The 20822-nt window shown below is 33.9% G+C and overlaps 1 protein-coding gene across 6 annotated transcripts; it reads left to right on the forward strand.

Annotated features, from left to right (window-relative positions):
- Nucleotides 1–10834: 10834 nt before the first annotated feature.
- LOC110650643 (chromatin remodeling protein EBS) lies at nt 10835–20039 on the forward strand. Of its 6 annotated transcripts, none has more exons than XM_021805726.2 (6): nt 10843–11168; nt 11545–11887; nt 12005–12073; nt 14876–15014; nt 19300–19355; nt 19675–20039. In XM_021805726.2, exons 1-5 carry the CDS (start codon nt 11096–11098, stop codon nt 19324–19326), a joined length of 651 nt encoding a protein of 216 aa, XP_021661418.1. In that variant the 5' UTR covers nt 10843–11095; the 3' UTR covers nt 19327–19355; nt 19675–20039. The 6 variants fall into 6 exon arrangements, with proteins under 6 accessions (XP_021661401.1, XP_021661418.1, XP_021661409.1 ...); XM_021805717.2 differs by having other exon boundaries at nt 19733–20039; XM_021805709.2 differs by having other exon boundaries at nt 10835–11168; nt 19300–20039.
- Nucleotides 20040–20822: the final 783 nt, after the last annotated feature.

Raw genomic sequence — 20822 nt, forward strand, 5'->3', positions numbered from 1 at the left:
TAGCTAATTAACTACTATATTAACTCTATGTTTGAGAGGAAGTTTTTAGGGATAAGGTAAGATTTTTTTAAAGTATTAGATTTTTTTAGGAGAAAGATTTTTTTTTTTATTGAATGTAAGAGTTTAGGAGTTTTTTTTTTGACATGTAAAAACAAATTTATAACTTAACCCGAAGAATCCATACAGATAAGAGTCAATAGACTATCCATAGGCTTAGACCATTACTGAAAGCAGGCATAATTACAATAAAGTTTAGCAATTGCATGTGCAATCAACTTAAGAGAGAAATTATCTCCTTATAAAAGAAGCATCTTGCAATCTTTTAAAAGAACTCCAAATTTGGATTGATCCTGACCATGTGGATTGATCCCAGTCCACACTTCCAAACAATCAACTTTAAACTAGACATTTCTGAGACCACATTCTAGAACCCACACCTGGGCATGATGTAGACCCTTAACCTCTGCCAATAATGCTGGACTTGAACCCTGATACCACCCTGAAGCTGCATGTAAAAGAGAACCCTGCTCATCTCTCAGTATGAAACCAAAACCAATGCAATTTGTTGTAGCAAGCACAGCAGCATCCACATTTCATTTATAGCATCCTGGAAAAGGCTTCTCCCAGTTAACATTTCAACTGGACCTAGCACTGCTTGAAACGTTGTCCCTTCTTTGCTGAGAAGCCTAAGTCCAACTCGATAAATAATTAATGCCAAAATCAATAACTTGCTGTGGGATGAAATTTTGTAGATTCCATAAAGTTTGATTTCTGGCCTCCCAAATACTCTAGAATTGTTCCAATTTATTAAGCCCTACATTACGTAGCAGATTAAAAAACTAGTTCCCAAACGTATTATCGCCCAAATTAGAAGTATCTAAGGCAACCAAAGTCCAACGCTCTTGTACCATTGCACAAGTCAACAAAGCATGGACAGAACTCTGAGTTTCCCTACAAGAGCCACACATGTTATCCATAGGTAAACCTCTGTCATTTAACCTCACTCTTGATGGAAGAATATCTCTATATGCTCTCCATAAAAAATTCTTAATCTTAAGAGGAATAATCATATGCCACATCTTTTTCCAATTTTTATGATATAAAGCAATAGTATCATTCAACAAGAGGTTTCTAGACACATAATCGGCTAATTTCACAGTATAAAACCCTTTTTTAGAATAGTGCCAACACTACACATCTTCCTTTCTTATAACACTGATAGGAACCTGCTGAATAGCTTCCAAGTCCCTCAGTTGAAGCATACCCTACAATAAATCCTTATTCCGTGTTATCCCTATTTCACCCATTAAATCCACAACACGCATCTCATCACAACTAGGCAAAGGAATTGAATCCATAAAAAAATTCTCAACATCATTAATCCAAGGATCTTGCCAAACCCGAATACTCTTCCCATTTCCGGCTTTCTAAGCATACTTGCTTTAAAACTACTTGGGATTGCAAAATACTCTTTCACACAAAACTCATATTTGCTCCTTCTATAGCATCTAGAAAATCCCCATTTGGGAAATATTTAGCTTTGAGACTCCTAAATAGAAGAGATTGTGAATCTATAAGAATTACCCATCCTTGCTTACCCAACATAGCCATAATAAAGCAATAAAGCTGCCTAAAACCAAGCCCACCCCCTTCTTTACTCAAACACATACGATCCCATAATAACCAAGGTAGGTTTCTCCAGCCCGAACTCGTCCAACCCACCAGTAAGAATTCATTATTCATTGTAATTCCTCACAAATAGAAATAGGAATCATAAACACACTCATATAATATGTGGGAATTGTTTAAGCCACAGATTTTAACAACACTTCTTTTCCTGCCTTCGAAAGGAAATGCTCTTTCTAGCTATTAATCCTTTTCCATGATCTATCCTTCAGAAAACCAAAATCTATTTTTTAGATCGCCCAACAAAAGATAGTAAACCTAGATAATTGTCACACCTTACCTCTCTGTAAGGCATAACATGATCCCGTAGAATACCTAATGAACTACCGAACTTCACCTACCGATAACTCATTAAGCACCCTACAAGGGATTTTAAAATAATTTTCTTATTTTTGTTAAGTGGTGAGCATTTGTTAGTTGGTATCAAACATTTAATTTAAATTGGAAGCTAGTGGAAATTTTTGGCCCATTTTATTTTTCCGCAAATTTTATAAAAATTTTGCCAGAGTTCCGTTTGTATTTTGAGAAAATAGTTCTTCAAATACCTGTAAAAAGTACTTCCAATAATTTTTCAACCACTGCTTCAAAATTATACTCAATCTCAACCAATTTCTCAACACATTTATCAACTTTCAAATTTCAGATCCGCTATCCAATGATCATCAAAATACTAGCAATCCATTTCATTCAAATTAAATAAAATAGTTACATTCCTAATTCATTAAGGACAAAACAATTTATTTACATCCTTACAAAATTTAGATTAAGAGAAATTCAACCAAAATTTATTATAAACTTTACACAAGCTTTATATAAGCTGCTCAAGTCCGAATTTACATGACCATACATTTATGTGCATTACATACATCAAAAGAAATATTTACAGTTAGGGTATAAATTATACTCGATAACTTCAAGCTGATAGATCCTCAATCCTCAGCAGCTCAGTCTGCTGCTCCTCTAGTCTCTAAATCTGTGACAGCAATAACAGCTATCGCTGAGTACTAGGACTCAGTGGTGCACAACATACTAAAATAATCTTTATGCAGAATTTAAATAATATTTATTCAAAAATTTGATTGAACATGAGAATTAAATACAATCATGAATTATGAGATTTTAATCCCAAACAACTTCATTTTGAAGTATCAAATCATATTTCATAAAACCCACAGTTAGATCATGCCATTTGAAACAAATATAATCTCAATAGCCAGAGGCTAAGGAGAAGTCACATCACAAGGCTAGCTAGCCCAAATATATGGATATCCATTCAAATCCTCTTCTACTGGCACACCTCAACACTTTTCCAGAGAAGGAATCAAAATTCGAAACTAATTACCCCCACTAGTCATGCTAGTGAGGTGTTCAAATATATGGTCATGACACTATGGTTTCAAAACTTATCTTAATAATTTGCTAAACAGTGCTATTTCAAATATACATAATAACTTTCACAATTTAAATCAAAACATCATAAATAATGTCACAAATAAACTTTCACCAATTCAAAGCAAAAGTAAAATACATATTTCATTCACTTTATCAATGAATTTTTAAGCATAGTGATGTTGTGCACAAACCTCAAGCGAGTCGCCTCTTGGCCTTGACTCGGTTCCTCGGGTTCTTTCCTGGTATTCTTTTCAACTGAAACACACAATTTTATAGTGTTTCAGTATCATAACTTAGCATAAATCTAAAAATAAATTTAACTTCACTTTTACCTAGCTCTAACGTGCTAAACTCGATGTTCTTGAAATTTTGTGTTTCAGGGTTACTATTCACGATACTATTCAAGTCAAATTATTGACTTTCTAAGGCTTAATAGGTATGGGAATTCCAACTTCACCCACATACCACATTTTGGTCACTAAATTTATTGGTTTTGGTTGTTTATTCAAATTCTAAGTCTTTGAAGCAAAATTGAAAATTTTTAGTTTTGGAGTCTAAGGTTGTACTATTCCATTGGTCACTTTTCTGTTGGAATTGTGCTATGGTTTCTTCATAGAAAATGTTCCCTATTGTCTTAAGTTTATTCTCCTTTTTGAATCACTCCAATTGGAGTTTTGTAGCTCAAGTTATAGCCATTTGAACCATGGCTGCCGGATTGGACACAACCCAGAATTTTGGGCAATTTTTGGTGCTGGCAGTTTTAGGTCACCAACTTGGGGTGGCCAAATGACTTGGTTAATGGTATAATTTGGATTTGTGTTCTTCATGAAAGTTTTAGGTATATATCTCATCTAATCACTGGTAAAATTTTAGGTCATTTAGACCTGCCTAGCTCAAGTTATGACCAAATGAACAAACACTATTCATTTGGTCAGTTTGTACAGGGACAGACTGAGATTTTTGAAGTTTGGTCAATTTGTTCACTGGGTTTTGTCATGTTTTGGGCATTCTTCCTAAATGAAAATTGTGTCATTTAGTGCCAATTGGACTTGTAAAATTTCATTTTTGGTCCTTCAAAGGTAACTTGGTCATGCCGTCAGCAGCATGACCATGCTCAATCCGAATTTATCCTTAACTCCAACTACTCCAACACACCTCATTAGGTCACAATTGACCATTTCTCTCCTTAAACTATGTCAAAGACATCATTTACAATTTTCTCACATTTTTGTCTCTAAACCCTAATGTCCAAAACCTAATTCACTCTAATTGTTGCATTCAACCATTTCCATGCCTTTAACCACAGTCATTCAACTAATTAAGGTTTATATACCCATTCAAACCATTCAAACCATGCAATAAAGCCCCCATGCACATGCTGGCTGAATTTCAGTTATGGTCCTCAACAAATTTTTCTTTTCATTTCTTTAGTTTTTAAGCTCATTTAAATAACTAAACATGCATTTGAAGTAGAAAATTAAAAGTTAGCATACTAACCTTTCTTAGAACTTCAATTCCTTCAAATCTCGATCTTTTGTATTTCTTTCCACTTTCAATCTTCTTCTCAAGTGACTAAAACAAGCTCTAATGAGGTTTTTATGGAAGCTATTAAGGTTTAATGAAGAAGTTTAAGCTTGAGTGCAAGCTTTAATGGAGGATCAACAATGGAGAAGTGAGGGTGAGTGAGGCGGCAACATGGGTAGAAGAAGAAGATAATGAATTTTTTTTCTTTTCCTTTCTTTTATTTATTTTGTCTTATGGAAGACCCAAAAAAAAATCAATTTAATTAATTTATTAGTTATAGGATTTATGGCATCATGCATGATGTCATGCATGATGTCATCTCCCTACACCTTTTTTATTTTCTTTTTTTTTAATTAGTTCTTTAATTTAATTATCAATTCCGAAATTTTCTTTTCTCCGATTTTATTTGATAATTAGGTCAGGAGTCAGCTCTCAGGGTCAATTGACCAAATTGCCTCTCGCCTTTTCAACTCGGTTTGCAAATAACTCAATATTTCTTCCGGCTCTCTGACCTAATTATTCGACTGGCTTAACAGTTCTTTTTCATGATTTTCTCTTTTTTACTGTGTTCATAATGGTCCTAAGGACCACAGCGTCACATTTTACAGTTCTAAATTTGAATTTAAATCGACTTTGCAGTCGTTCCCGAGAAGGTCACCCATCGCTGTGACTCTCGGCTCGTTTAACTTCTTATGTTCTATTTTTCTTATTTATACTTAATTAATTGACAATTACTAATTATTTGAGTTTAAGGCTTATCTAGTTATCTTAAGTATGGTTCTAATTCCTTTAATTGTCTGGATCGACACCGGTCACCGAAACAGTGAAATATATTAGGCTATACAAATAGGGGTGTTATAATAATGACCATGATCCAGAGTTTGAAATACACCCAAAATACTGGACAACACATCCTTAGTCTCTGCAAGCACATTAGCACTGAAAAAAACACTGGACTTTTAGAAATTAGTAGCCTGCCTAGATGCTTTCTCATACACATCCAAAATTTCTTTAACCTTAGCATACTCCCTCTCTTTAGCTCGAAAGAATAGGAAACTATCATTTGCAAATAGTAAATGTGACACACTAGGTGCTCTCCTACATAATTTAATCCCATGCAACTCAACCCTAACCTTCGCCCTTTCTAATAATGCTGTGAGACCTTTCACACATAAAATGAATATATAAGGAGATAAAGGATCTCCCTGCCTTATACCTCGTCATGACTGAACAAGCCCTACTTCACTACCATTAAGAGCAACAAAATATTTAACCATAGTAGTACACAACATAATCTACTCCGCCCATTACTTATGAAAGCCCATCCTCTCCATGATAGCTCAAAGAAAACTCCAATCAACCCAATCATGAGCTTTGCTAATGTCTATTATATAACCAATAGTTCTTCTCTTCAAATAATGAATAAGCTCAAAAGCGACTCTAATGTTATTAGAAATGCCTAGGGCAAAAGTTGATTGATAACAAGACACAATTCTAGTTAATAGCTTCTTTAATCTATTTGCTAACACTTTTGAAATTATTTTAAATAGCACATTACATAACGATATAGGCTTAAATCTTTCATATTACTAGGAGACTCAACTTTTGGAATCAACACTATAATAGTTTCATTTAAAAATGAAGGAAATTCACCTTTTATAAGCCACTCCCGACAGCTATGGACCACCTCTTTACCAACTAGAGGCAAAAAATGTTGAAAGAAAGTTGGATTCAACCCATTTGGACCTGTTGACTTGTTCGAATGAATTTGAAAAATAACCCTCCAAAATTCCTCATCCAAAAAAGGACTAGTCAACATTGCATTATCCTCATTGAAATTCAAGGAGAGACACAACCCACTACAGCTTCATAATACCCCTCACCAATAGTAAATACACTATTAAAATAATCCAACACCACTGCACTCATAACATGAAAATTAGTGACCCAATTATCATTCAAATCTTGGAGTCTATGAATGTGATTCCTCTTTCACCTAGAAGAAGCAGAAAGATGAAAATATTTTGTATTAGAGTCTCCTTGTTACAACCAATGAATCTTTGAATGTTGCTTCCAGAAGATCTCCTCTAACTCTAGAGTTGATTTAGGTCATTGTTGAGCCAAGTTAAATCACCACCTGTACGCTAACATGCCGCAATTCACCTTCTTAGATCTTGCTTCTAATTTTTAAATTTTCCAAACAAATTTTGACCCCACACAACCAAACCTCTACCACAATGACCAAGTTAACTGATAACATCTGCATGAACCTTTTGTGCCTATAAAGATTGCACAATATCATCAATATTAGATTCTGTAAACTAGGCATCTTCAAACCTGAACCACCTCTTGGACACTTCTAAAGGCTAAAACTCAGTCTCGAGAACAATTGGGGAATAATCCAAGACTGAAGCTTGAATATTACACAACCTGTAATTTGGGAAATGACTCAGCCATCCCGCCGAAACCATAGCCCTGTCCAACCTTTCTTCCACCCACTAAGGAGTGCCCTGTCCCCTTTCCCATGTGAAAGGATAGCTTACCAATGGCAAATCATGATGCCCACACTCCTCCACAATGCTTTTAAAACCTCTCATCAAATATGGTGGATGAACCCTCTTATTGTCTTCAAATAATAAGTCATTAAAATTGCCAAAGCAAACCTAATCCAAAGAAGACATAATCACTAACCTATGTATTAAATCACTAACCTATGTATCAAATCCCACAATTCCCTTTTCCGAGCCCTTTGCAAAAAACCATAGAAGCTCGTAGGCCTCTAATCCATTGAACACCCATAAAAAAATATCATATTTACAAAATTATTAGAAAACCTATAAATATTTATACCCACCAAAACTTGCTAAAACATTGCTAAACCACCACCATGACCTTCTCTATCTACCTCAAAAGCATTATCAAAACCCAATAACACACGCAACTCTTCAATCCTACTTGCATGCACCAAGGTCTTCATCAAGAAGATAATATTTGGCCTTTTTAAAGAAACTAGCTCCTTCAGAGCTCAAACTACCTAAGGATTGCCAAGCCCTTGGCACCCTTAACAGTATCATGCTATGCCAATCATGACTGTCTGCAGGCCTGCTGAGCAGGTCCTGCTGTTGGTAGACAAAGAACATTTTAACAGTTCCCCTTTGTATCGTGACCAATATCCTCTGAAACATCATCTTCTATTCCTTTATATTCACATACATTAATTAGGCTCCCATCAGATCTAGGCATTTTCTTGCCCTCCTCAAAAACTAAAAGCCGATTAACACTATCCCTTTTGTCCCTATCCATTAACATTAGTTCCTAGCCTATCAAATTGTGACCCAAATTAGGCTTAACATGTGACACATGGACCCTTCTCCTACTCATGGAACTGCGTCTTATCCATTCACGCATATGCTGGACATCTGGACATGTACTATCCATGTTGGTAACTAACATGTTCTCATCATCCATGATCGAGTGCAGTCTGCCACTTCTACCTAATTCCACTAGTAATTATTCCCCATCCTCATCTCTGAACCAACGCTGCTCTTCAGATCTAGCCATGGACTGTTGTTATGGAGCCCAAAGCCAAGCACCCCACCAATGCTCCACCATCCCATCTGGCATAGCAAATAAAGTCTCATAGTACTGTTCATGATAGCCCAATCGCCTACAAATGAAACAAAATATGGGCAATCTTTCATAACAAAAACTTACCACTAGTGGTGCACCATTACTCTTCTGAATCCTCTTCCATTACTTTAAAGGCTTACGAACATCGATACGCACTTGAATCCTCATATATTTACGCCATAATCCAATGTTATTGTTAGGATCATAAGCCATGTATGTACCAATAAAGTCACCCAACTGCATAGCTACCTCCTCACACATAAATCCATTCAACAAATCATAAATTTGTATCCAAAAGTCTTTGTAGTGCAATAACACCTTTAAGGGATCTTCCCCTTCTTTCAATTGATGCAAAATAAGCAAATGGTTATTGAATGCCCAAGGTCCTCCCTCCACCACCTAACGCAAATCCACTACATGAAAGAACTTAAAAAGAAATGACTTACTATCAATTTCTTTCATAAACATACCCCTACCAGGCCGCCATAAACTCCCTAAAGTACTTTTCATCCCACCAAAATTAAACCTTTTGATCAGTTAACAGCCTGCCCACTAGGTACAAATCATAGGATTCCTTGATTATTTTTTCAGAGTCCACATCTACCTTCAGGACCTCATCCTCGTCCGTGGACAAAACAAGCGTAGCCATATTTGCTTCCATATCCTCCGTATTAATGTCACTAGCCATGCGAAAAGATGAAATGACACTCGCTATTCAGAGCAAGAAAACTTTTAAAATTTTAGGAAGTTTTAAAACCTCAAAAATCCCTGTTTTAATATTTTATGTTATATTACATCACTTACTGAAAAAAAAAATCTCTATATACTCCATCTATATATATTGCAAGTGTCTATTTGGTATTACTATTAGAGCTACTATTAGAAAAAATATTTTTTTAAATATTTTAATTATAGAGTATTAAAATTTGATTAAAAAATAATTTAATATGCTTTAATCATAAAAATACTAAAATAACAAAATAATTCTTTTCAAATTATTTTTTTAATAGTATCTAAAATAATACCTTTTATAAAAAGTATGTTTTATTTTGTCTTAAAACTCAATGTTAAATGAAAGAAGTCCTCGTTACCTAATATGCATGACTTATTATAGTATCAAGTAACAGTTTCTATATTAGCATGCTAACAATGTAAATAAATAAATAAAATGTATACAATATATATGTTGAATCTGTTTCAGGTTGGAATTGAACTGAAAAAAATAAAAATTAAATTATTATAATTATAAAATTCAAACTAAATTAAAGTTGGTCAAATGATCGAACTAATTCAAACAGAAAAATTTGGTTTAGTTGGTAACTCAGCTTCAAACCCTTTAATTTTTCGAATTCCAATCAAATTCTTAGAAAAAGAAATTTGCTAGAAAAAAAAAAAAAACCTTCTCAGAGATAAAATTGGATTCCCATAATTTTTTCAATCAAAGCACTCATAGAAAAGGAAAATCTTCTATTAAAGAGAAAAAGGAGAAATCAATCCCTTGTTTGCTTCAATATAATACTAAAAAAAAAAATCACTCAATCAATAAATGAATATTCATATATAAAATCAATTAAAACTATTGATGGTAATAGATAGGATATTCGCTAAAGTTACTCAATTTAAAATTGAACTCGATTAATATATTTAATACTTAATGCCATACCAAACTCAATTAAAATTTATTCTCAACTATTCGAATCTGTTTCAAACCTAATTATTATTATTAAAAAAATATTTAATTCTATTTAATTTTATATATTTAATTAATAATCTATATAAAAATATTTTTACTAGTAATTTATATTTTAAAATTTTAATAATTCTATAGAATATTTAAATTCTATTTATTTAAAATATAATATATAAAAATTTATAAATATTATTTAAAAAATAGATATTTTATATTTAATTAATTATTTATATAAATTAGTTTAATAATGAATACCCGATACTGAAAATTCAAAAATATATAATTTATTGCTATCTCTAACTAAAACAAATAAAATATAAACTAAAATTGGAATACAAACTAAATTTTTTTTAATACAAATTAAATCATTAAACTATACAAAATCAACAAATTACATCAATTAAAAAAATTAATTATAAATTACATCAATTAAACTTAATACGGATTTAATTATATAAAATTAAAAATAAAAAAAATAGTCATGTACGAAATTAATTGCATTAATTAAAAAAAAAAAAATTAAAGTAGTTGAAGAGCAAAGAAAGCATCCGAGTGTAGGTTAAAGCAAAGGAGACACCATTCAAGTTGTGTTTGTTGTTTGAAATGGTGTGTATGGGAAGTCAGTTGAAGTCTTCAAGGGATTGAACAGCGTAACCACTAGGCCAAAACTATCCTGGAATTTTGTTTTCTCTTAAATTATATTTATATTACGTTCGGTTCAAATTTATAAATAAGCTAAATAATTAAGTTGAAATTAAAAAAAATTAAAATAAAACGAACTAAATTATTAATAAATTAAATTAAATTTATAATTTAATTTATTCCAACTTAATTTATATATATATATATATATATATATATACACAAAAGAATTTTCTTACAATATAGAGAAATGCATACAATGGATAATGACGTGTCGTCCATCATTGCCTTCCCTCACATCGCAACAAAACCCACCTTACACTCTCCTCTTCTTTCTCTCTCGCGCAGAGCTAGCAAGGCTCTCCTAGGGTTTCTTTTCCTCTACTTGTCCTTTCCCAGGAAGCTAAAACCCCACCAAAACCTTCCCAATCCTGCACATTTTGCCTTTAACTCTCCACATTTCACATCCATTGTCAATTTCTATCTTCAAAGGAAATCCAACATCTTCACACCAGCCATATCAATCGATTCATGGCCAAAACCAAACCAGGCAAAAAAGACCTCGATTCCTACACTATCAAAGGCACCAACAAAGTTGTTCGACGTATGTACTCTCCCTCTATAGGCGTAATCTACATTATTCCTTTTTTGACTTTGGGAACCCATGAATTTCACATCTTAATTAGTTTCCTTCTAAAACCCAGATTCTCAAAATCTTTCTTTCTCGTTAAATTTTGAAAACTCGGTATTAAAAGAAGTTTTCGTTTTTTTTTATTCATTTTTAATGTTGGGTCATTCGTTTTCCCTTTTGGGTCTGTGAAGACGGTGGAATTTGCTAATTTTATTGCTCCTTTTCAGGCTCCAAAACGTCGTTTTTATGACATGTTTTTAACTGCCCATTTCTGCGGAAGTATTGTTTAGTTTTCATTTTTTCGATCATTCAATTTTGCGCTCATTTTGTTGTTTTCTTCTTATTACAGCTGGTGATTGTGTGTTGATGCGCCCATCGGACTCTGATAAGCCTCCCTACGTGGCACGTGTTGAGAAAATTGAGGCCGATCATCGCAATAACGTCAAAGTCCGTGTCCGGTGGTACTATCGGCCTGAGGAGTCCATCGGTGGCCGCCGTCAATTCCATGGGGCAAAAGAGCTCTTCTTATCGGACCACTACGATGTGCAAAGTGCACACACAATTGAAGGCAAGTGCATCGTGCACTCCTTCAAGAATTACACTAAGCTTGAAAATGTTGGAGCTGAGGATTACTTCTGTAGATTCGAATACAAGGCTGCCACTGGCGGGTTCACCCCTGACCGCGTAGCTGTGTGAGTGTTCTTATGCATTTTCTGTTATTTGTTTTGAATTTATTTTTTTGTGGGTTTTAAGTGTTGAAGTAATTGGATTATTCAACTGAGACCTGGGTTCTTTTTCTTCCTTGGAAGGTACTGTAAATGTGAGATGCCATACAATCCAGATGATCTAATGGTGCAGTGCGAGGGTTGCAAAGATTGGTAAGTCTTTTGCCAACTCTCTCACTTCTTGACAAGAATCTTTTAATTTGTTGAAGCCACATGAATTTTGAATCAGTGTGGACATATTGTTCTTTTGCTCCATTTATCACATGTTTCATGGTAGTATCTTCATTACTGATATAATTATAACCTTGCTCTCAATTTACACCTCTTTTTGGCTGTTTACACACTGTTTTCATTTAAGTGAGCCAATTTATGATATACCTAAATGTTTAAAGGAGGTATGTCCATCTTGTAGTGTTTTTAAATTTAGTTATTTATTTGGAATGTGACCAAAAGCAATAATTGGTGCCGTCAGGATGTATTTGTGAATATGTTATGATCATTTAACCGTTCCAGATAATATATTGAGGACTTGTGTGAATCTTGTTATGTTTGGCAAAACACAACTCCATTAGAGTTTAGTTGTGTTGAGCATTGTGAGTTTTTAATTTTTTTTGGAAAGTTTTTGCTTATTAGAAATAGAATATTTGCATCTTCTAATATTTTCCTATTTAGGTTAGTATTTGGAACTTCACCTAAAGCATATTGAGCATTCCATGCATATACTGCAAATGAGCCATGAAGGTTGTGAGTGCATGGAGCTGCGAAGCTCTAGCTTATGTAAGATTATTAATACCTAGCTTGGACTAAGTGAAACTTGCCTGCTGAAGCACTTGACTTGTTTATAGGTTTGAGTCAGGTTGTATGTCAACTCCTTGAGAATATGCATGTAAGTTAACGCACACATTTGTTTACAATATGCTAAAGAACGTCTTATCAGAGTTATGTGTGCGTGTGTGTGTGTGTATCTCGTATACCTATATTAAGGCCCCTAGTCGTTATGCATCCATACAATAACAATTAAGTTTTAATTTCAAATTATTTGGTGTCGGCTATATGAATCATTTTTCACAATTCAGCTCTATTAGATGTTAGGTTGGCATTAATTTGCAAAACTTGTAAATCCTTTGATAGTACTTGCCTCCATGTCATCTTAAGCCTCCCCCTTTCGCTTCTCACTCATCACACTTCATTACAGTTCCATATAGGGGCATTTGATTCTTTGCATTGTAATGGCCAGACCATCTTAAACAACCCTCTCTCATTTTATCTGCAATATGTGTTACATGCATTCTCTGACATGGTTTTAAATAATGGCCATTATGTAACATAACGGTTGTTATTTATAGGGTTTTAGAAAAGACATATCTTGATTTGCATAGGTAACGGCTGTTAAATCTCTCCTCTCTTCTTTTTTAAGCTAAGGTTATCATGCATATTTCTATTCTCCATAACTACTTGCAAAAGATGAGTACTATTTGTTGTTTTTTGCTTTTTTTTTTTTGCATATTTGTTGAAGGAAATTAGGTTTGATATTAGATTTTGTTGTTAAATTTATAAAATAAAGCATTAGTTTGCTTGATCTATAGTTTTTTTTAATTGGAACTATATTTCAGAATTAACTTTACTAAAATACATTATTATTACAAAATAATATCTAATTTGATTTATTTATGCTTATTATATAGTTGTGTATCTTAGTTTTACTTGTATCTACCAATATCTACTAATTTCATGAACTTTGCTAATTTTTCAAAATAATTTGTGTAGCACCAGGCCATTACCGTTATAGGCCTGTTTCCGTTACCCGCGAACTCAATTTAAAACTTTGTTCGCTGGTGAATGTGATTATTCTTAATTTTTTTTTTCTAATAATGTATTATTAGACATTCATCTTAATATCCGCATTTCTATTATAGTTAGTTATGTAAAAAAAAAATGGCTTAGTGTATGAAGCATCCAACACTTGTGGGCTTTGAAGAGGGTTGATGTATGTAGCTTTGCCCCTGCCCCTGCTTGAAGTGTGAAGAAACTTAAAAGTTTTAGTCTTCAAACGGCAGTGTTGGTTTGCATATCAACAAAATTGTGTGAGGAGTTAAAGTCTGATCTAGGCCTTTTTTTTTTTTTTTTTTTTGGCTTTTGCTTTTGCCCCTACGCCCCCGGGAGAAGAGAGAAGAGAAGGGGAGGGGGGGGGGGGGGGGGAGGATGATATTGGAGAGTTAAGGCAATCTATATTTCTGCTGTATATGCGAAGGGTCTTAAGGTATGAAATTGAACACTTTATAGGGATTCTATCTAGTGATGATTAAGAATTGTTTTCAAATGATGATTAAAGGGAATTAAACACCCGATATTGAGATTTAAGCTGAAAATATATGTTGTATTGCGGGTGCTGACTTAAAATGTGTCATGTTGCTTTTGGGGATAGTTTTCAGATCATCTTTGAGCATAGATTAACATTACATAGTTGTGAATGGGAGTCATGAACTTTCTTACGTGGTGGCATTATTATTCATGTTGTGTTTCTTGTCTGTCAAAGCTCGTTAACCATAGATTATTTAAACATTTAGATGAAGTACCCAATTAATGTTGCAACCCATCATAGCCGAATGGGATTTTTTTTTCTGGCTATCAACTAAATTTTGGAGGGGATAATTTCCTATAATTTCCTTAACTAAGTGGAATACAGAGATCCATTTAGCTTACCTAACTAGATTGGGATTAAGGCTTTGATTATACTGAGTAGAAACTTTATGGAAATAGATGAAACTTTGCTTTGATGGTTGAGTGCTTATCTAACTGGGATGCAATTTTTTGAAGTAATGGTATGTCATGTACTCTTAAGCAAATATTACAATTTGTCTGTATTGGGTTGTTATTTTGTACTTGGGGATTATGCAATAGCGGGAACAACCCTAAAAACTGTGCTTTCCTGATCGCTTTGCCAATATGTTGCAGGTTTCATCCTTCTTGTATGGGTATGACAATTGAAGAAGCCAAAAAATTGGATCACTTTCTATGTTTTGACTGTTGCTCTGATCATGATGCCAAAAGAACTTTAAATGCATTCCCAGTATCACCTTCTGTTGAAGCCAAGGTGAGCATTCTGTCCCTAGTACAACTCCAGGTGGGGGTGGATAGGTAGGGCTCAATTTTTATCATGTTATTTTAGCAGTGTGAAGGACATCAGGAGCTAGTGATCAGCTTGGGTGCACAATATGATTTGTTCTGCCAGTTCTGGTTGTTGTAATCTTATCTGTACAACAACTTGATATTCAGTTTCTTCAGCTGTCCTTTTTCCTTGTCATTTTTTAATCAAGTGCTATTCTTCACTCCAGGATTACAGGGTTATTCTCAGCTTGTTTACTTAGACTTCATGCTCTGATCTTTCAAAAACTTTGCCTACCGTTTCTGTCATATAACCTGACAGGAATTGCATGGCAGTCCTCTTCAGTCACCTGCTATGGTCATGCCTTGCAGCATATACTGTTGATTTCTCTAAGAAGGTCCCAGCCTTTTTCTCCAGCATTTTCTCCCCTTCTGAATCATCAGTTAAAGGCTTGTTGACCATAAAGGACAAGTCTTATATTATTTTTTCTTGTCTTTATACTTCCATGAAGAGTGATATTGCTTGTCTTATGTTGAAATGGTAATTTTCCCGTCATGAATGTGTTGATTTTTTAACCTTAGTAGTTGCTCAAAGAGCATTTTCACTGTGCAACCAAAGTTTAGTTTTTGTCACCTATAGGGATGTAACTGATGGTAAAAGTGCCAACTGATTTTAACGGAGTAGATGTATAGTTGTTTCTTAATATGGACGCTGGAAATTTTTTATAAAGTTTGATATGGAAGAAATAGCTGGGAGCCACCATACCTTTGACTTTTGAGGCCCTTGGCCTAGCTGGCATTGATCTTGCTTAATAAGTTTGAAAACATGGAGGTACTTTTGCTTTTCTTCTATAGTCTTGAAAAAGTCTCTAGGTTGAGTATGAGACAATTGTATGTTGGCTAAATGAGATCTATTATATTGAGAAACTTTCATGGTAGAATTTAATTATGGAGAGTGCTAGAATAAAAGAGGGTATCTATTAGGTACATACCAGTGTTGAAAGATATGTATGAAAGAGCAACTACTATTGTGCGCACAGTGGGAGGGGATACGAGATTTTCCTATTTCAATTGGATTACACCAAGGTTCAGCTGTGAGCTCTTACTTTTTTACATTGGTTTTAGATGAATTGACGAAACATATACAATGGAGTATTCCTTGATGCATGATGTTTGCGGATGATATAGTTCTGATAGATGAGATAAGAGAATGAATCAATAAAAAACTAGAGCTTTAGAGAAGTAGTCTAGAGTCAAATCGCTTTAAGTTAAGTAGAACAAAGATAGAATACATGTATTGCAAGTTCAATGAAGACTGAATTGGTGATAGGGAAGGAGTTAGTTTGGATGGAGTGGTATTGCCCCAAAGTAATTACTTTAAATATTTTGGCTCAATCCTTTAGATAGATGGGGGATGTGAGGAGGATGTTAGTCATAGGATTAAAGTCGGATGGTAGAAGTGGAGACGTATCACGAGGGTTTTATGTGATCGCAAGATTCCTAATAAGTTGAAAGGAAAATTTTATTATATAACTATACGACCGGTCATATTATATTGTAGTGAGTGTTGGGCAATGAAGGAGCCATATATGTCTAAGATGAGAGTTGCGGAGATAAGAATGTTAAGGTGAATGAGTGGCCATGCTAGAATAGATAAAGGCTATAATAAGCGTATTAGAGAAAAGGTAGAAGTGGTGCTAATTGAGGATAAGTTGAGAGAAGAGAGATTGAGATGGTTTGGTCATGTGAAACATAAACATATGGAGGCTCCAGTTAGACAAGTAGAGCATGTTGGGTTAGAGGATAGAAGAAAAGAAGGGATAGACCTAAACTGACTTGGAGGAGAGTAGTACAACATGACCCGGAAACATTAAATATTTTCGAGGATTTAACCCAAAATCGTTTAGAGCGGAGAAAGAGAATCCATATAGCCGAACCCAATTAATTTTTGGGATAAAGGCTTAGTTTAGTTTAGTTGATGTTCTTTGTTGCTACTTAAACTTCATTGATATGATTAATGTCATCTATTAGCAAAAGACTTGTTAATATCTTGAAGACTATGAGATTTTTTTTATTATTGTTAAATTATAATTTTTAATATATTCATTGATTGTTTACTTATTTAATTTTTTATTGTGTAAATTTATTTGAACAATGTCTAATTGTAATTTATAATTAACAATAGAAATTGCAAAATAAATATAACACTCATAAATCTATAATATTATGGACAAAGGGTTCATCATCAAATATAATCATAATCCATGACGAACAAATGTTAGGAATGGATGTACATTTTTTAGGGTGTTTGGAACCAATTTCATTTTATTTCATTAGAAAATTGTTCAGTTCATAGGGAGCTGAGTGTTTTTCATTGGTGGGCATGAAAATTTGTATCTTAACATGATGGTCCATCAAATGACATTTTACTGGGCAAATTATATTGCAACATAAACCTTAGACTATGTTCTTTGGTATTTAAATACTGGCTTGAGTTAATTTGTTTGTTATTATTTCAATGGAAATTTTTTTGTTTGGGTACAAATGGCTCCAACTAGGACTCAAACTTGAGATCACACAACCCTAGAGATAACTACAGTACCACTTAGCTAAAACTCATTGGTATTTCAACAGCAAATTTCAGTTTGAACAAAATGCACATGGACAGGGGGTTAGCATTTTATTTGGGATTCCTTTTTTAGTTTCTTAACAAGCATGCCAGCTGCTGCTTCTTACAAAGTAAATTAAAACTGTGTAGTTATATTGTTTTGAGGTAAAGAAGGGGATATATCAAATAGAATACATGCATAGTTAATTTTGATCATTGAATGTTGGATTGTAGAGAGAGAAAACAGCTTAGTTGTTGTGGTCTTGTTCATCCTACTTGATGGTTTCCATTTTCTTTTTAGGGGTGACAATGATTGGGACCACCTACTAACTAGGAGGTGGGACTGCAAACAAATTCTGTTTGTGTTGAGAGCACTGTCTATGCAGCAGTGATTATATGAGCTCCTATGCTCTGTTGAAAAATTTGAATTTTTATTGCTATTAGTGGATTTTGACTTTTTTCATCAGCAGTCATTGTGCTCTTGCTTGATCATGTAAACTAGTGAAGTAATGCTTTAAGTGTTTAAGTGCTGTACTTTTTCTCTATTATTATCAGTACCAATTTTTTTGTAAATTTTTTATTGTTACCATTCTTTTAGCTAACAAAAATTGTCAAAAGTGTCATTTTATGGTGATTTGGCATGCAATGGCAGGCATGAGCTCTGTCAAAAGTGCTGCCACACACACAAATGCGCGCACACACACATATATGTATATATTTGAAAATGTCGTGTGCGATTATTGGTCACCGTACTTTTACCATGATAGACTTCCTTTTGAATTCCTTAAACAGTAAAGGTTTCTCAATAGTTGCAGAAACTTGTAACTTTCTGGTGGCTGTCTAAAGTGTTGCCATGTTATTTTCACTTTGCTTAACTTGCTTATTTATAAAAGTGTTATATGTCCATGTATCTGACCGGGAACTTGTACTCTAGCATACTTTCTTTATACTTTATTATCTGACATGGTACTTGTTCCCTAGCATGCTTTCTTTATAATTCCTTTCTGTTAAAATTCAGATCTATTATTGCATCTCTTAGTAAAAGTTTTTATACTTAAGTTTGGGATGACATTATTTAGGTATCTAAATGCCCTTTTCCTCGTGTTCTGTGTTGTCTGGAAGCTAAATATTGTTGAAGTCCTCTTGGTGTACCATAGATTTATCGTGCTGGTCTTGAAATTATATAACTATCTTGAGCAGGCGGCAACTCAGATGCCACTCTTTGTGGGGGGCAATTGTATTCCTTATGCATTCCTGATGCTATTTTGGTCAGAAAAAAAAAATGTTAATCCATTAATGGATTTAAGTGGCATTTATGGAAGTTAATTTATCATAAGAATTAAAAGTTTCAAATGATTACTGAATTATTGCAAAAAGATGGAGTTTTAGATGTAGCCCGTACAAGTGTAAATGGCATATATCGTTTCCAAGGAAAAGCTAATGGATTTATGTCAAATGCTTTGAAGAAAAAGGAATCCTTTTGTTCGCATGGAGCATGGAGAATAATATTTGTATCAAATATTACTTTAGAAAGAAAATTCATTTCAGTTTCTATTTTGGTCATTATATTGCTTGTAACATTTCTCCTATAGGATTGGTTTTTTCTATTTTCTGCCTTTTTATTAGTTTATGATGTATATTGTCTTGTCTTGATTTTTTATGCTAGGTGGAGACAAAGCGAAGGAAGAGATGACTGGATAATCATTGATGTGTGATGGAGAGGTACTTTTCTTGCACATTAGCTCCAGTATGTTCTTGTTGTCCTGTTGTTGAATTGTACAGTGCTGAGAAGATTCTATGTTAGCACAAACAAGAGGCATTTCTTATTATTTATCATTTTCTAGTGTTTGTATGTGTGAATGAACTTAGGAGATGATCTCTTGTGCTCAGTGATGTCCTCTTGAGAACTGTGCCAAAAATTGCATTATCTTATTAATGTGCCCATGATGACGAATCAAACTAAACATCTAGAAAACTTGTGGGTTTATTGTGATATTGCTGCTCTTTCTGTTCTTTTCTTCTGCTTCTCTTAAATCATAAGGGATGAGGAGAGAGGAGTTGGGGTTTTAGCAAGAGATGTGACAGTGGACTTAATCCAGGCACTGCTTTGGACTCAAATCTCCTTGTGGAGTGGTTTTTTGAAGCAGAACAAGGTGAATCCCACCACGCAATCTCAACATCCATGGTGGGTGTTTTTTTTTTTTCGTATAGGAGGTTCTGAAATTTTTGAGCGAGTGTCCCAATTCTCTAGTTGCCAGTGCTTCTGAAATTTTGAATCACCTGTTCAAGATAGCTGATTGAATGTGGAATTTCTTCAATTGAGCAGACCTGCCCATGGCCTAGCTGAGGGCATCATCTATTTTGTATGAATTTCTATGCATCTATAAATAACCATGTTTGCAGTCAGAGGGGACAAGTGCCATCTAAAGTTTAAATTATTAATGTTTTTGTTATCGACTCACTTCCGTTGAAAAAACAAAGCCCTCAAACTTTGCAGCTGCCCAGTGCACCATCCAAACGAGATGAATGTTTGTCATTAAATAAAATGACAAAATGTTTAAAATTTCAACATCCTTTTATTAGCAATTATAATTAATCTTTTATTATATAATAATTTTAATCGAAGTGAAAAGTGAGAACTAGAATGGATTACTTGCCATTCGTTATTCATATAAATCTCGAGTGTACCATTTAGAGTAAAAAAAGTTATTTAAGTGTTAAAAATTAAAAATATAGTACAATTATAAATTTGATTAAAGGCAAAATTTTATTATCAATCTATGCATTTTTTTTAATTTCAAGTTATATACTTGCATGCATTAGTAGAAGAGGAAGATTTCTTGTGCCTTATTTCACGCAACGTTGCAAGTTATATGAACTTTATATTGGTGTTATAAGGGAATGCTTAAGCGTCTGCTTGACAATGTTCGGGCTTCCTTCCTGGTCCCCTTGGTTTACCAAACAACTAGTCAGTCAAGTTTACTTCGCCGGATATGGTTGTAGGCACAAAAAATGTAAGAAAATGTTGAGATGTAGATTTAAAATCAAACCAAACGCAAAAGGTGAAATTTTAATCAGGTGTTTGGAATGCCTATGGAATCTCATCCATCTAAAGGTTTGAGTATTTCTAGTGCTAATTTGTCTTTATTTATAGTGTGATGGGGCTTGTTTGACATCATCGTTATTATT

This window comes from Hevea brasiliensis, chromosome 7 (genome assembly GCF_030052815.1).
Source record: "Hevea brasiliensis isolate MT/VB/25A 57/8 chromosome 7, ASM3005281v1, whole genome shotgun sequence".
Taxonomy (NCBI): domain Eukaryota; kingdom Viridiplantae; phylum Streptophyta; class Magnoliopsida; order Malpighiales; family Euphorbiaceae; genus Hevea; species Hevea brasiliensis.

What these genes read in the sequence shown, in the direction of transcription:
- LOC110650643 (XM_021805709.2), top strand. Translation starts at nt 11,096, where the DNA reads ATGGCCAAAACCAAACCAGGCAAAAAAGACCTCGATTCCTACACTATC. An exon ending in CACCAACAAAGTTGTTCGAC is followed by an intron (nt 11,169 to 11,544) that starts GTATGTACTCTC and finishes TTCTTATTACAG; the next exon opens with CTGGTGATTGTGTGTTGATG. An exon ending in ACCCCTGACCGCGTAGCTGT is followed by an intron (nt 11,888 to 12,004) that starts GTGAGTGTTCTT and finishes CTTCCTTGGAAG; the next exon opens with GTACTGTAAATGTGAGATGC.